The 17618-nt window shown below is 46.0% G+C and overlaps 1 protein-coding gene across 1 annotated transcript in view; it reads left to right on the top strand.

The window, feature by feature from the left end:
* YY1 (YY1 transcription factor) overlaps positions 1 to 14887 on the top strand; it is a 30716-nt gene extending 15829 nt beyond the window's left edge. Inside the window, exons 3-5 of the mRNA XM_082385860.1 lie at positions 6903 to 6963; positions 8696 to 8854; positions 9685 to 14887. Of these exons, the coding sequence (XP_082241986.1) occupies positions 6903 to 6963; positions 8696 to 8854; positions 9685 to 9867 (403 nt within the window). The 3' untranslated portion in view covers positions 9868 to 14887. The remainder of the gene's footprint in view (positions 1 to 6902; positions 6964 to 8695; positions 8855 to 9684) is intronic.
* Positions 14888 to 17618: the final 2731 nt, after the last annotated feature.

The following is a 17618-nucleotide window of genomic DNA, read 5'->3' as shown; positions in this document are numbered from 1 at the left end:
GGATCAGTACCCTTTTCTCCTTTCCAGTGAAACTGTAGTTATAGGGAATATAAACATTAATTTATTTCTGATTTATCATGGCTTTAAAAAACTGAAGGCCCTATCCTTTTGTTAATGACACCGTGTTCCAGCTTTTATTGCTGTTTGTATTTTAAATACAGATATGTGAATTAAATATTAACTGCCCTGCTCCCCTCCCCACCAAAAGTACAAATAAAAATGGAATCTGTAGGATACATAGTTAGCAGTGAGGTCAAGAGTTTTTGGACAGATTGAGCCAAATATACCTGTGTTTAATGTTGTCATGTGTTCCTAAAGTTAGTCACATCTTCCTTATGGTACTCAGATGTATTGGGGTATGGGCTGCTATTCCAGGGATAGAGAGATGGAACACGGGAATCAAGGAGAGCTTTGTGGAGGGGGCAGCGTTTGATTTGGGCCTTGAAGAACATGGAGTTCTGACGGTGGATGGGGTTTTCATGGTGGGGCCTCCATGCCAGAACAACATGAACACAGAATACATACTCACTATCCAGTATATATTCAGAAAACAGAAGTAGTCAAGTTTGGCTGTGAATTAGGGTGCTTACAAGGAAATGACTGGGTTTAGGTAAACGTAAACCAGATCATTAGAGCCTGTGAATACTGGGCCAAGATACGGGCTCTTTAGTATGTAGTAGACAGCTGGTGAAGGTTTTTTTGAGCAGTAGAGAAGGGGTTGTATGATCAGAGATTTAATTTGAGAGAATTACTTTTCAGCTGTATCCAGGCTGGATGGGTGCAGGGACACCCAGGAAGTGGGAGAAACCAGTTGAACAAGAGCTCATGAAGGCCTGAGCCAGAATTGTGGCGGGTGGCGATCAGACTATGTAAATGTGAGTAAATGTGACAGAGATGACAGGAGACAGTGGAAGACAGAGACAGGTTGGCTGTATGTCTACAGGGAGGGGCAAATGCACATTAATTTTTTTTAAATGCATATTAAAAGCTTTGCTCCATAGGTGACAGGCAAATTGGGAGAGGGTGCTGGTTTGGGGTTCAGAGTATGCAGTGTTTGGTTTTAGATGCTGAAGAGACATCCGTGCTGGACTTGAGGTGGATTCAGGAAGTAAGTTAGGGCCAGAGCCATCTGATGGGGAGTGGCTAAGAGCGTGAGAGTGTTCTGTAAATAAGCTCTTGGCAGGGGCAGTAGGAGGTTTTGGAGAGAAAAGAGTAAAGTCTTGGGAAGGCCCTTGTATTCAGAACCAGTGACAGAGCCAAAGGATCATTCAGACAGGTAGAAGACTCAAGAAAGTAAGTACAGGGGACTTCCCCTGGCAGTGCAGTGGTTAAGACTCCGCGCTTGCACCGCAGGGAGCACGGGTTCCACTGCACCTCCCTGGTTAGGGAGCTAATAAGATCCCACATGCCGTGGGGTGCGGCGAAAAAGGAAAAGAAGAGAAAAGAAAAAGGTAAGTACAGCATTCCAAGAGCCAGTAGAGTTTCCAGAAGGGCCAAGAGAGGGAAGAATAAGTATTTCTCTAAATAATATATTGTGAAGTAATTCTGGTGGAGGAGCAGAGGGCTGAGGCAAGGTTTTGCCGAGAGGTGGGGCCCATGGGTAGTGGGCAGTAGAAGTGATGAGGTGTTGGTGGCCCTTAGCGTTGTTCCCCTTGCTGGAGAATTGGGTCAGCAATCTTAAAGCTTGTCCCCAGTTCTCTGAACAGAAACTCCAGGATGTTTCAGCTCTAAACTCAGGCACATGTTGCTAAAAGCTTCCAGAGAGAAAAGATAGGTTTACAAAAGGATGATAATTAAACCTGAATGAGAATTTTCTTCAACAGCAATAGATAGTTAGAAGACAAAGGAGCAATGTTCTGAGATTTCTGAGGAAAATTATTGTAAACATAGAATTCTTGATCCAGCAAAGCTATCAGTCCAACACAAGGGCAAAACAATGGCAATTTTAGACACCTAAGGATTCATTTTATGTTGCATGCCTCCTTTCTGAAGAGGTTACTTGAGGGTGTGCTCCAGTACAATGAGGCTGAACATCAAAGGGAAGACTTCCTAAAGAATACAGTGAACAGAAAATCAAGAAGACTGCTGTGCAGTAGGCTGGAAAACTTGTTCAGTTTAGAATAGGAAGTCAGTGGGTTGTAAGAATTTCTTCAAGAAAAGTCCATTTCATTCAATAGTGGATAGAATGAGCAAGAAGCTAGAAGATCTTGGTAGTATGGGAAAGAGTCTTCTAAAGAAGAGAAGATAGTCAGAAACTCCGTGACAAGGGTGGCAGGGTTAAGAAAACCATGGCCTAAAAATGGGGCATAATTTTGACAATATTTAAAGAGAGAACACTCATTTGACTTGACTCTAGGAAAATTCTCTCCTTGGTAACTGAAGCTCTACTGTATTGGACTTGGAGAGCATGAAATATGATCCTAGCACACAGTCAAATTCTTTAGTAAGCATTACTTATGTAATTACCTGAATATAGTGTGTTTATTTTCTTTTATAATCAGCCTGTTAAAGATTTCATTTTGTATACAGAATAGAATGTAATCTTGCTCCCCTTGACAACATGTACAAAGTAAAGGTACAGGATTTGGGCAGTTGTGAGGTTGGGCTCATTCTCGTCCCCATTTTCCATAGTATCTCTTGAAAAGATGATGTAAAACCAAATAAATCTAATTGGGCAGTGGTGGTGAGAAATAGTTGAGCCCGGAATGCCCTATTCTGTTAGGGCTTCACATTCTGACAATGTAACAGCTGTGAATAGGACTTTCCAGAGACCCCAGAATGGTGACTGGGTCTCAAAGCTGTTGACAAAGAAGCGCCAAGTTTCAAACTGTTGGGGGCCATATCTTATCTTCTTGGCTTATAATAATGCACAGAACTTGTTCTCCTGGCCTCCTCTTTTCATCCATCCCCACCCTGTGACTCAGTTCTCGGCTTAAGGTGGCATGTTAGTTGCTTTCCCCTCCCCTCCATATACTGGGGTGGTAGGATTCTGGACTGGACTTGGAACTGACCAAAGAATGTTCAGGTTCCTGCTGTACTGAGCCTAGACCGCTTAGTAAATCACTTAGTGTGTGTGAACAAGTATAAGAAATGATGACTTATTTGAAAGTCACGGTATTGCGGAGGTGGGACTATGGTGATTTTGTTCTTTCTCGAAATGTCTTTTTAGTAAATACTTCAAAAATTGGTCAGTGGGTGGGACCTGGAGAATTCTGTTCCCTGATTAAATTGTGTGCATTTTTCATTAACTAAACTTAGCCCTTTGGAAACCTTCTGTGCAGGAAGATGAGAATAACAAGTGGTTAGGTCAGTCCCAAGTTGGTGGTGGTTTGTTGTGGTTCACTACCCACCCTGAGACTTTTTCACTGGTTTGATATAAAGATGAAGTGTGATGGTGGAGCTGAAATGCCGTAAAACCCCTCAATACCACGTGAACGTACACTAAGAGAGAACCCGTTGAACAAACTTGGGCTCGTTTGTCTTAGGCGACACAAAGAAGGGAGGTGAACGGTGCTTGCAGATGGTAGCGCTGTTACACAGGGCCTTCTGTCCCGTCAGCACAGCTGGTTCCAGTCTGGAGTCAGCTAAGCTGCTTATTTTCATTCAAGAATCACTTCTTCAGAAATGTTTCATCTTGGCTTCTGGGACATTTACAGATTTAACTTAGTCAGAACTTCTGGTTTACATAATGCCCTGCTGAAAATTGTCCAGGAAATTCCTGCAGTTTGTGGTACTGGTGTCCAGCCTTTACAATGTATGCAGAATGGCAGAGTGTAAAATCAGCAGTCACGTCATAGGGCACATAGTCTCTATTTTTAATTGAACAGGAAACTTTTGTTGCCTACCTGGCCCCTCCATATAATTTCTAATACATGGAGGGGGCCTTTCCACTTTACCTGTGCTGTTCTTTCTCAGTCTCTCAGTCCTTTAGTTGACAGTGGTGGTTTGGAGCCACCAGTACCTTCTGGGTTGTTAAATACAACTGGCATTTTTTTAAGGAATGAACTCAGTTTTTGCCTAGGCGCATTTAGCACAGGTTGGCGGTAATAATAGCCGTCATTTCTCAAGAGCTTAACGCACATCATCTCTTAATTTTCACAGCTCTAAATAGGTAGCATTAATACCTTTTTACAGAATAAGAAACTGAGGCTGAGAAGTTAAGTGATTTGCTCAAGGTCGTGCAGCTGGTTGAAGCCAGCACCCAGTCACACATCCCACTCCGCCTCGTTCATGATGCTAATGCTCTTGTTTGTCACCATCTCCAGGTCCAGGAGCTTTGTACGTTTCTCAGTCAGTGAGAAACATATCTTGGTTACTTGTGACTGACTAGTTTGGGTGGGTCAAGAAGGTATTCTAAGTAGTAGGATATAATTTTAGTCTTTTTAAAAAATTACTCTCTTTTTTAGGATTTCAAATATATATATATATTTTTTATTTTGTAGGTTTATGTACCAATTGTTGCCACAAAGATTTTTAGTCTTTACTCACAAAACAGAACACTTTCAATCTAGGCACGCTTGTTTGGAAAATGACCTTTTTAGTGTTTGCATTCGAATATAATGTAAAAGGTACCTGCATATACTGCCTCACTTGCCACTCTGAAGTGAAGAAGAGTGATTTGCTCAGGAGCTTAAGAGTGGCTGCAATTAAATACCTCCACTTCCTCCTTGAGTCCAAGGGTGTTTGCCCAGATGCGTTTTAAACTCTCATTCTAAAATTAATTATATTGCTAAATATTAGCACACATTTTAAAAACGACATTTTAAGAAGAAATACCACTTAATAACATTCAAAAAATAAATCAAGAGTTGGGTGAATGGCACATAGGACTGTTCTCTTTACTTTTGTGTATATTTGAAATTTTCCATGATAAAAAAAATTTAAGTTCCTAGGAATGAATTTAAGAAAATTTGTGAGGTCTGGGGACCCTCGTAGGTAACTGGGCCACACCTATCCAATGGGCATAGGCATTTCACTGCCATTGTCCCCATGTTCGAGCCCTAAGGCGGGTGGAAAAGGGGAAAGGTTGTCAGTATGACGTATTTGTCAACCCAGTGAATGTGTTTTTAAAGTCAGAGTTTTTGTTTTTGAGATAATTTGCATACAGTAAAATTCACCCTCTTTTAGGTTAGTACCATTCTATGAATTTGGACAAAGATAATCATGTAGTTATCTTCACAGCCAAGACAGCATTTGAGTGGAATCATCAAAGAGTAAACATCTTAACTGGGAAGATTGAAGCTTGGTTCTTAATATACAGTTCTTATTATTAACATTTGATTGGAGTAGAACCCTGTCGTATGAATCACTATTATTTTTCAGACTCTGTTATTATAACCTCCAGGTGGCGCAGTGGCACCAAATTTTTGTTGTACCTGGTTTTGTGAACTCAGACCCAAACTGTATTTAAGGTAACATAGGCTAGTTCAGAGCCCTGTACACAGCAGGCACTTAGAAAATGTTTGCTAACTGATGTGGTAATCTTCCAAGTACAAGAAAGAACAAGTATCTACCGGGTTGGACTGGGGAGGATCCCAGACTGAAAACGTTCTCTTAGAATTCCAAGTAGGAAATTTGTACTGTCTTGAACAAACTCCTTAGAGATAAGTTATAGCTACCAGATGAATTGTTTCACCTCTGCTCATCCAGGGTGTGGAAAGTTTAAGGAGGTGATTTCATGAGTTCAGGTTTTATAAAGTAAGGAGCATCAGGGAATCCTTTTCTCAGACCAAGAGTGAAGAAGGATGGATACTGTTAGGGCCTTGGCTCCCTTAAAGATGACAGCAGCGATCTTTCACAGTAAAAGAGTGGTGGTGAATTAGCCTGCTCTCAGGGAGCATCGGCTTAGTTGTGTATTAAATACGCGTCCTCATACAGGAGAGTGAGATGGCAAAACTAGGGACAAGGACATCGGTTTCAGAGATTTTAAATCTTTTTTTCTAGTTTTTCTAGGAACTCTTAATTTCTCACCCTCTACCACACACAGATCTTTAGGTAGTTTTGGAGAGAAAGTTTTGACAAAAGACCAAAGGTTGGTTCAGTGAAAATAGCAGGTAGGTAAGTTACCAAATAAGCAAGCTCTGGGTAGTAACTCCACAAGCAGGGCTCTCCCTGACCGCCCAAGTGGTCGAAACTATAATCTCCCTCCCATCACCACCAACACCAAAACTAATAGTATGATAAAAATTAAACAGTGTGAAAAGGTTTGGGGGGGTGTTCCCGCCAGTCCCTAGGGGCTCCTCCCAAGAGTAACCAATGCTCACAGTTTGCTGTGTTTCCTTGAGCTATTATATGTATATAAATAATTCTCTTTTTAAAAGGAATTTTCTGTACCCTTTTTAAAAAATAGTCTGTTTTAAAGATCATTTCTGTCAGTATAAGATGGACAACCCCCCCTTTTTTAAGCAGTTGTATAGGATGTATAGTTTTAAGACCCTCCCATATCTTCCTTTTCTAAAGCACCCTTATTATCACAGCAGCTGCTTTTGGATGCCTCACTTTGCTTACCTCACTTTGTTCCCACTAGGAGTTTCATCTATGATTTGGGGGCTGTTGGTCTTTTTTATTTTTTAAAGAGTTTGGGGAAAAGAGCAGATACTTAAATCACACCGCTCACAGTGCCATCCTAAGCTGCACGAGCTTATTAGCTGCGAGGCCGTAGGCAGCCACTCGGTCGTGCTTGTGCTTGAGCATACGTACCTGTAGGTGGAAGAGTGCTTCTTCACAGTCGCAGGTCCTCGGAGAATGTGAGTTTTCTCATCCCTTCCCCTTCACGGAAGCATGTCGTAATCTTAGTTTTTGTACCTATAGGGAAAGCATTTTAGGGACTATATGATTTATGCCAGATGAGTCTACCCATTCCTACAAATCTCTCTCTCTTTTTTTCCCCCCCGTTTGGTAAGAATGAAGCCAAGAAAAATTAAAGAAGATGATGCTCCAAGAACAATAGCTTGCCCTCATAAAGTAAGTAATGCTAGGGGGAAAGTGTTCATTACTGTGAAGGAAGTTTTAGAGAGCTTATAAGAAATCGCACTTTTTATTTCCATCTTCATAATTGAGATTCAGTGAGGAGCTATAATCTGGTTTCTAAATTCAAGAGACTGTATTTTGTGATGTAAGTTTTGTTGTTCCATAAAGGCCACTTAAATTTAAATACTATTAAATGGGGTTACTGTAGGGTGCCAGTGTTTTTATTATCACTGTGTACTGAATATACTCTGTTAGGATTTTATTCTTTTTGGATTGTTAACAAGTCAATCTTAAGGCATTGGGTTGTGTCTCACCCATGGACTTTTATGGGACTGTGGGCTCCTTATGGAAATTTGGAAATCATTTGGGATGTTGCTGAAGTGACCCTAATAAGACTTCATCATTTCCTTCACAATTTTAATTTACCCTGTTAATTGTGTGTTCCTAGGGAGTACTTAATTGTTTTCAAATGTGGCTATTTATTAGTCTTTAATGATAGCCTAAAAAGTACTTTGAGATATTGATTGGGTCTGTTTTAAACTTAATTGGAGGTGAAAATAAAGTATCAAGTAGGTGGTACAGAAAAACAGGATGGGAGAGATTTTGAATGGAATAAAAAATTTAAAAAAACAACAACAACAGTTGGAGAAGGATAAATTTACTTTCGTGGTCTCACCTTTGATGACTGTGCACCCATAAATTCTTTCTGTCTCTTTTTTTAATGTTCTTGCTGTGGAAATTTTGATATGTAAAAGCATTTCTGTTGAGGCCAAATACTAATAAGCATTTGAAAACAGTTAGGCCTTAAGTGCTCATCTTCTCTCTAGCTTCTCTCTGTACTTCTTTTCCAATAAGATTTTTTTTTTTTTCCAATTCCATTTTCTGAATGGAAACTCAGCCTAGGGGTCAAGGTGAAAAAACTGTGGCGCCCCGTCCCCTAACCCCCCCCCCCCCCCCGCCCCCCTTGCCTGTGAAGCTGTGCAGTGTTGACTCGTGCTGTCCTTCTGTCCTGCTGTCTGATCATTTCCCCATTCACTCCATTATTGGGCAACAACTGCAGAAGAAATGGTGCCGGACATGCTTCTCCCGAGCACTGCCTACCCATCTGCGCCCCCCCCCCCCCCCCCCCCCGCTCTGGTATCAGTTTACCTGCTTCTTTTCCTAGTGTCTCACAAAATAAATTTCTTCTGTAGTTGCCATTCCTTGGAGACCCTCTTGCTTCTTTCTCTGTCAAGAAGGGGAAAGAGGCAAAGAGAGAAGAGGGAACAGTAGGCGATGGAGAATGACAGCCCATTCTTGCAGCACAGAATACGGGGCCCACCAAAGGTAGTGGTGGACGGCCGTCATCTTAACTCCGTTTCTCTCAGGGCTTCTGTTACTTCATCTGGGGGCGTAGCCGGCAGCCAGGGTGTCGGGTTCTACTCCCAGCCTGGCTCCTACTAGTAGCGTGACCTTGGGCAAGTCTACTTAAAGACATCTCTAAGCCTCAGTTTCCTCACTGTAAAACAGAAGTTTGCATTACATGTTAAGGCCTTTTTCAGCTGTTTTTTTGTTTTTGGGTTTTTTTTTGTCGTAAATAATTCAATATTTCTACTGTAACATGAAGTAAAATGTATGTGGGGAGGTTGGGAGGGTCGTTTTATTGTGTCAGTGAAGGCTGTTAAGCGGTAGAATCGTTTGTAACAGTTTGCAGTGTGAACCACTAAGCTTCTCTCTCTGTTCGAAGGGCTGCACAAAGATGTTCAGGGATAACTCTGCCATGAGGAAACATCTGCACACCCACGGCCCCAGAGTCCACGTCTGTGCAGAGTGTGGCAAAGCTTTTGTTGAGAGCTCAAAACTAAAACGACACCAACTGGTTCATACTGGAGAGAAGCCCTTTCAGGTAGAGCCAGCCCCTCCTCCCTCCGCTGTCCCCGCAGGTGTAGGCAGGGCGGCAGCAGTGCTGGAGAGACGCCGCCCAGAGAGGCCACAGTGGGGTCCTGGTGACTCACTCGGGGGGCTGCCCCAGCTCTCGACTCCGCCGCGTGTGATCTGTGTGGTACCAGAGACGGGATGTGTCGAGGTGTTCCTGGAGTGTACTTGACGTCAGGAGAAACACGGGATTGCTCGAGAGCAAGCCTAAAACAGAAGTTCTCATGCGTTCACTGTGGGATTAAAGCAGTTTACTTGCTGTGCTTAACTTATTTTTTATAGTATATTGAACTGCTAATTGACAGGGAACTTCTAAAATTTTTGCTGTAGGAGAGTAACTGTGAAAATAGTATTTTGCCTTGTTTTTAGAAGCCCATGAACAAGTGAACGAATTAGCAGGGCAGCTGGTAAATCTAACATGGTTCTTTTTGATACTTGACACCAGAAACCTTCCTAACCGTTTGTCTCTTATTATTTGAAATATTTACACAAATGTTAGGACCCTAACATGAGATTTAGGAAGATTCTTGCTGTTTTGCTGAATGTTTCTCTTACTTTGTGTTTAAAAAATTCATGAGGGCTATGCATGGGTCCTGGGAGTTGTCCGGGCAGAGTTACAGCTCCCTGCCCCCTAATTTAGACTATCTCAAAAGCTTCCCCCCAGGGCAGGGAGGGGCAAGGACGGGCAGGGAGGAGCCGAGTGAGGTAGAAGAGGTAGGCTGCTCTCCCCGCAGCAGTGCGCTGCCCCCTCCCGGGCCTGGTTGGAGTCTGAGCGGGTTGTCTCTGGTCTCTCCTCGACAGTGCACGTTCGAAGGCTGCGGGAAACGCTTTTCACTGGACTTCAATTTGCGCACACATGTGCGAATCCATACCGGAGACAGGCCCTATGTGTGCCCCTTCGACGGTTGTAATAAGAAGTTTGCTCAGTCGACTAACCTGAAATCTCACATCTTAACACATGCTAAGGCCAAAAACAACCAGTGAGAAGAAGAGAGAGAAGACCCTTCTCAGCCTCGGGAAGCATCTTCCAGGAGTGTGATTGGGAATAAATATGCCTCTCCTTTGTATATTGTTTCTAGAAAAGAATTTTAAAAATGAATCCTACATACCCAAGGGACATGTTTTGATAAAGTAGTAAAAATTAAAAAAAAAAACTTTAATAAGATGACATTGCTAAGATGCTCTATCTTGCTCTGTAATCTCGTTTCAAAAACACGGTGTTTTTGTAAAGTGTGGTCCCAACAGGAGGACAATTCATGAACTTCGCATCAAAAGACAATTCTTTATACAACAGTGCTAAAAATGGGACTTCTTTTCACACTCTTATAAATATGAAGCTCACCTGTTGCTTACAATTTTTTTAATTTTGTATTTTCCAAGTGTGCATATTGTACACTTTTTGGGGATATGCTTAGTAATGCTATGTGTGATTTTTCTGGAGGTTGATAACTTTGCTTGCAGTAGATTTTCTTTAAAAGAATGGGCAGTTACATGCATACTTCAAAAGTATTTTCCTGTAAAAAAAAAAGTTATATAGGTTTTGTTTGCTATCTTAATTTTGGTTGTATTCTTTGATGTTAACACATTTTGTATAATTGTATCGTATAGCTGTATTGAATCATGTAGTATCAAAATATTAGATGTGATTTAATAGTGTTAATCAATTTAAACCCATTTTAGTCACTTTTTTTTTCCGAAAAATACTGCCAGATGCTGATGTTCAGTGTAATTTCTTTGCCTGTTCAGTTACAGAAAGTGGTGCTCAGTCGTAGAATGTATTGTACCTTTTAACACCTGATGTGTACATCCCGTGTAACAGAAAGGGCAACAATAAAATAGCAATCCTACAGAAAGAATATGGCAGAAAAAGATCTGTAAGCACAGTCTTATTTCCTTTTGTTGTCCAGAATAATTATAATTCTTGAGCCTCCCAGAAATTGGAAGTTAAATAAAGCAACTCAAGTTTCCTTTATTTTGCACTCAATTACAGTGACTTGTGATTAAAGCAATGCATGGATATTTTAATACTTCCCATGTGTACTGAATTCTGAAAGAGAGAGTAGGTAACAGGCATCCCGAGTTAAGGAACTACCTCAGAGTACCCCACACCAGGCCCGTTGGTAATAGGATTTTGGTTTTAGCGCCCCCAGCAAACGTGTGACCGAAGCAGTGTGTGCCCTGGCCTGTGTGTGTTCTCAAGGTAAGGTGTTACCTGGCAGGGGGCGCGAGCAGAGGGGAGACCAGGCATTTCCATTGCTCAGGCCGCCCTCAGGGCAACTCCCGCAGGTCCTGGCTTGTCTAACAGGAAACGCTTATGGTTATTGGCTGTTTGGTTTGAGAGCCTTGGTTCCTCCATCTAGTGGAATCTTTAAACGCTAGCACATTGTAGCAGTTGAGCGCCAGTAGCTTACTTTTGTGCTTCTAAATGGATACTGAGTGCAGATTGGCAAGGTGATTCGGTTATTAAGAAAACTGTACTCAATGAGTACTTTACCTCTCACATTGTGACCTCTTAAATGTACGATTATAATTTTTGGATTTTACTTAGAGTCAAATATCAGACTCATGAGACTATTTTATAAACTGCCATGATACAGCAAAATCCCATTTATTCAAAATGCAAACATACTGTGTGTCTTTGTGCTGTATGCTTGACTCTGCAAAGTAATTGACGGACTAGCTAATACCAGAGATTCAGGTACAAGACGTCCAGGACATCATCAGGTCAAAAACATAGCCCTGTCTCTTACAGCTTCTCCATTGGTCCTATACAGGAGGATTGGTGACCCAATGACAGTGACCCTGTGGCCCTCCGGAATTTTGAAGTGCCTTCTGAATCATAGATGAAAAATTTAACTTGAGACACTTTTTTCTATTTGTTCAGAATCTGTTATCCATTGAGTAGTTTGATGGAACTGAGTTAATCAGAAGACCCCAGCTGTTCTCTGGATAAGCCAGGCTTTGCTGTATCTGGCAGTCAGGAGAGAGGTAAGCCCGTGGCGGAGGTCCCCTTCAAAGCTGAGCGTCCCCGTGCGAACCTGTGGTTCTTTGACTAGACCTGGGGCAGAGGCCTCCACCGCCGCCCGTGGTGTCAGCGCCCGTGCTTCCCTCCCCACCCCGCCATCGGGTGAGCGGTCCCCGGGTGGCTGTGTTAGGGGTCTGGAGCTGCGTCACCCTCACCCAGCATTGTGCCACACTGGAGCCTGGTCCTGGCACCGTCCTCAGGACTCCTGCCCAAGGGCCCACGGCAAGACAGACTTAGGCTGTGGGGAAGTCTCCCCGCCAGCCCCGAGAGCCATGTCATGACCTACAGAAGCCAGGCTCCTGAGTTGGAGGGAGGTCCCTCTTCCTCTGTGCCTTGACCCCTTGGGGGATACCTTTGGTCATCTCTTCTGTCCCTTTCTGTCTCTGAGTGGAATAGCCATCGCTCCCCTTGACTCTTTTCTCTGTTCACGTGTTTGCTCTCAATCTGCAGAGTTAATTTGTGAAAGGCATTTCATTGGGCATTTGAGGAAAATTTAATGTCCAAGCTCCTCACTGACATAGCACTCTCAGCTTACACCAGTAGTGTAGGAAACTGATAAATGAGCGACAGCTTACAGAGTAGAGGTAGTTCTCCTTGGGTATAACATACCCATTTTGCTCGTGGTTAGAATTTATAATTTTGCTAAAGATGTAATTTACTAAAATTTAAAATCATGTTCTCACAGTGAGTCAATTGTCTTGAGGATTAATCTGATTTATAAGTAATACTGATAGACATATTTTCTTACATCTGAGCTGAAATAAATGCATGTTTCTAGCATATGTAATATAAAAACTCCAGAGGATAAGTTTACATTTAACAAGATGTTGTTTTCTATTTTTGGATTTCTTATTATTTTCCCCTTTTTTTGGTGGTAGGGGTTTAGGGGGAAGCATAATATTTGTATAAAGAACTGTCACCCCAGAGTGACATTTATTTTCCAAGGTGACATTGAGCTCTCTGTTGGTTTCATATGGTGTTTGTGTGCTGTGTGCCTAGATTCAAGGCCTGCGGATTTGAGGAAAATCAAAGTTGTTTTTGTGGGGTTTTTTTTTTAATTTGGTTTTCATGTACATTCTTTTAAATGTCGATTATTTTGCTAAATTTGAGTAAAGTGAGACCCGTTGGATAGTACCCTGGACGCCTGATGGTGTTGCCGAGTTCTGGTTTGTTTCTTCACGACCTATGAGACCCTTCATTCAGAAGGGCGCCTAGAGAGACCCGCGGCTCTGCCTGAGCAGCTGTTGAAGCGCTTTAAGGAGGTTTACTGCTGCCGGCGCTGCTTAGCCAGACTTAACCTACTGTACTTAACCTCAGGATCGGTGTCTGTGGCGCAGGAAGCCCTGGCCTCTCTACGTTTTTGAGTTGGAACCCTGATAATCCACCCGCACAACTGCAGGCAGAAAACATGGATCACTTCTTGTGTCTGATTCCTCTGATTTGGGATCAGCACGCTTAGTAAGGCCACGTTATTAATCCTCAGTTCCTTCTATATTCTTGACATCTGACCACCAGCAAAAGCAAGGACCCCAGAGGTCAGCAGTGGCGAGAGCTGAAGCGGTTCGTGGGCGTCCGCGGGACGCCGGGGCCGCGCCGCGAGGCTTCCTCCCCCTGCCCCCCGCTGCCCCGTGCCTGCCACTGGATGGCCTCGACCCTGGCCTCCCGGGCACCTGTCTGACTGCAGAGCCCCTTGTCCTGGCTCCCGTTGGCATCGGTGCAAGCGCAGCACCTCGTCAGAGCTCAGACGCGGCAGGTCCAGGCAGGTGTGTTCCACCCTAACTTTGACCCCAAGAGGTTGAGGAGGAGGCGCGGCCCCCCGAGCTGTGCTCCCTTGCAGCCGAGGGCACGCGCTCCACAGTCCGCTCTTCCACTTTACAGAGGGTGCCCTCGGGGTCCCTTGCGCCTGCGCAGAAGCACTTGACTGCGTGGCTGGCCAGGTCTCCTGCACCCCAGCTTCCTGACCTTTATGGGCCTTGACTGTCACTGCCCGGACTGTGCGGACTGTGCTCGGGTTCCCCGGTTGCTTGAAGGCCTGTAAGCGCCCTTCAGAGCCGCGGCCTCAGGCAGGAGGGGCGGGCCCTCCACGAGTGGGCGTGTCCTGCGAAGGGCTTCCGGTGTCTGTGCTCATGCCCGAGTGGTCTCCGGAGGGCCGGAGAGGATGTTTGCTGGAGCTGGGGCCGGACGGAGACCTGATGGGAGGGGCGTGCGGCGTGCGGTTGGCACACTTCATGCGCTCCCATTAGAAAAACCGGAAGGGAATGTTGAAATAGAACGTTGGCGTTAGGTCAGCAGGCAAATCAAAATTCCCACAGGTTGGTCACCCGGGCCCCCAGGTCTTCAGCCAGCATTCGGGGAGTCTGCAGAGGAAGGTGAGTGTGGTGGCATCACATTCATCTAAAGCGCGATGATTGGTTTTCCACAAAGTGGCAGGTTTGATCAAATTGACTGCTTTTCGTTAAAGGCGCTCAGACGCCGTAAGAAACAGCCTTGGGATGTCATAGGGAGGGGGCCAGTTGCTGTGCTGTATTCTGTTTGCTGCTTTATCTGGGCGCTGCACGATGTCTGCATACAGTATGGAGGGGGAAAGGGCATCAGTACCAAACAATAACCTTTTTTCTACAACATCCAAAACTGGTATGAGGCTCTGTTATCTACGGATGGTGATTGGTTAAACTATTTTCATAGAACAATTCTGTTTTTATTCACTTTCTGGTAACTTCTGTAGGCCCTGGTTCAAGGACTTAGCATTGCGTCTCATGTACATCTTTTTCTTAAATGTTCTTTGCCATTTCTGGAATTGTCCTTGGTTTTTCCTTAGCTCATAGGTCATAGATGCAGAAATATTATAGTATTTAAGGCATCCGCATCAAGCATCAAATGGCTTTGCATCCAGAAAAACATTTAACAATAACTCAGTTTGAAGCACCAAGCATGTGTAACATGGCTCTATAAAATATAATAAACGCATAATATTGTTAAGCTTTTTAATGCCTGTGGTTCTTGTTTGTTCCTCAGTCTCTAAGCCACCTCTTTTCCTGAGTTTCATTACACAGTACAACTGGCCGTAAGCTCCCGCTTGGTCTGATGGCTGCCTCGGCCGCCCAGGGCAGATCCTTGTGGGTTTCCTTCTGGCACAGGAATGGGAACTCCTAGGATTCAATCTTTCTTGTGTTAAGAAATGCTTTCATAACATAACCTCAGCTCCAAGATGGACTAATGGGCCAGAAGGAGTTTAAATGAGAACCTCACCCACTTTTCTTTTTTTTTTTTTTTTTTTAAGAATTCAGAACCTTTAAGACCCAGAGCATGGTTTCAGGCCTTAGTAAACAGCAACATTATTATAATTTGTCATTTTTCTTTTTTGGGGGTTTTTTTGGCCATGTGGCCTGTGGGATCCTAGTTCCCAGACCAGGGATCGAACCTGTGCCCCCTGCAGTGGAAGTGTGGAGTCTTAACCACTGGACCGCCAGGGAAGTCCCTTCACCCACTTTTTAGAAAGCACAGCCAAATGAAATTCTCATGCACTTGGGTCCATGACCCTCACTCAGTGTTAGTTCTGGAAGCTTCTGTGCCAAAAAGAAAAGCTTACTAAAACTGGGATAGACTCTTTAACCCTTGGTAAATATATTGAGAGCTAGATAGGATTTAGGGGCTGGGGAACGAAATACTCCCCACCCTCACCCAGCTAGACTCCTGTGACTGATGTACTGCAGATCGAGGTTTATTATTACCCCTTAATTCATGTGACTTTACCTCCTCTGTTAATGATGGAAGGGCTGCTGACAGAATGTGGCTGAGGGGGCACGTCCAGGCCCGCGTGAGGCCCAGACTGCCGAGTGAAGGGCCAAGGTCGAGCTGAGCCGGGGAGCAGCCGTGGTGAAAACCTGTGCGCGTGTCTTCAGATTTGAGATGGGAAGGACCTTGGATTGTTGAGGGCTTTGGCGTTGCTTTCTGTGGGTACCCCCAGATAACAGTGAGACCAACGTCCCTCCTTTGCACGTGCCCGTACCTCCACCCGGCGAAAATACCATTTGTTGAGAGCTGTGGCCAGGACCGTGCCTGGCATTGTGAACACCATTTCAGTTATTCCTCCAGACTGCCCTTGGAGGAATTCCACAGATCACCCCATGCCATGGATGAGGGGCACTGGTTGAAGGTTCGGGCAGCCGCAAGTCAAAACCCAGGCTACCTGGCTCCCAGCGGCACTCTGTTTGCCCCAGAACCCTCAGCCTGAGTTCATCTCCAACCCCCTTTCTAAGAAGCCCTGGTCCCTGTCTGTGGCGGACGCCGTGGCCTCTGGGCTCCCAGCTCGGCAGCCTCTCTGGCTCTTAGAAGAGAGCCTCTCCTGGTCTTGGATCTGGCTCTCCGGGCACTCCCACTGCCAGCAGTTTTTCAGCTCCTAGATCTGGCCCCGGCTGCTCCTCTCCGGCCTGCCATCACTGCCGTGCCAGGCTCCAGCGTGGGAGTTGCCACCGCACCGGAACCTCCAGTGACTCCCTGCTTGTACCCGGTAAAACCCTAAGTCCCAGCCCCGACCTACTTTTCCAGCCTCTCGCCTCCCTCTTGGAGTTTCTCATTTCCAGAGCTTCCCTGTCCTTGAATTGCCAGGTTTATTCACTCAGCTGAGCACCAATGATGTGTCACGCCCTGTTTCAGGTGCTGACGGAACCGCACTAGGATTACATCTAGTAGAGGAGATGGCAGGAGATGATAAAAGATAAGTATGGGGAGTGCTGTGAAAGAAAAGAGAGGAAGGGGCTGGGGAGGGAGGGCAGCCTCAGGGCAGGAGGCCCCCGAGGAAGGGTGTGCCTGTCTGGCCGGAAGCGACCTGGTCCAAGCCGCCTTCCATCGCCTTCTGCAACGTGTTGCTGATGTACCGGATCCCCCGAGTGTCCCCGGAGCTGGTGGCCAGAGCCCCTCTCCAGCTCTGCCCACCACTCCCCCGCACCCCAGGCTCTGCCATGGCGAGTTCAGGCTCTGGTTCCAGGTCCCACGCTGGCTCGCGCCTCCGGCTTTGGAGCAGCCCAGCCGTGGGGGGGCGGGGCGCTGGGCTCTGGCCACCCCCGCGGGTGGGGCGGGGGTCGCGTCTGGGCTGGTGGGGACAGGTGCGCACGTGCGCGGCGTCGAGGTGCCAGGACCCCGAAAGCCAGCTCCCCTGGAGACGCCTGGCCGTTTTGGGAGCCCGAGCGCCATGAGGAGCTTAGGGGCCCTCCGCCTCGGCACCCCACGGCCCCCCGTGCCCGCCGCGGACACCCTGCCGGGGGTGGGGGGGCTCACTCACCCTCCAGCGCCCCCTCGGTGCAGCCTGCAGGTGGACCCCAACCCAGGCCAGGGGGAGGGGACACGGTGGTTGGAAAGGCCTTGGCATTCGACCAACACGAAGGGCACATGACCTTGGGCCTGTTGACCTTGGGCCTCGGGAGCTTCGTCTTCCTCGACGGAAGATGGGAGGCCTGCTCCACCGTGAGGGGGGCAGCAGGGGGACCAGGGGCCAGCCTCGGAGAGTCCAGGAGGAGGAGGCGCCTGCCCACCAGGGACCAAAGGGAGGAGGGGAGTGGGCGCTGGGCTGGCCCCCAGGAGAGGCCGGGAGGGCGGGGGGGGGCGTTGGGGGGTCATCTGAGCAAGGCCTGGGGCTGGGAGGGCTCCTGGCACACGCCCAGACCAGGGAGAGGGTGGTGCCTGCCCGTGGAGGGTGGGGCAGGGGGACCAG

Source organism: Balaenoptera borealis, assembly GCF_965194805.1.
Source record: "Balaenoptera borealis genome assembly, chromosome: 3".
NCBI classification, from domain to species: Eukaryota; Metazoa; Chordata; class Mammalia; order Artiodactyla; family Balaenopteridae; genus Balaenoptera; species Balaenoptera borealis.
This window is presented reverse-complemented; position numbering and strand designations above follow the sequence as displayed.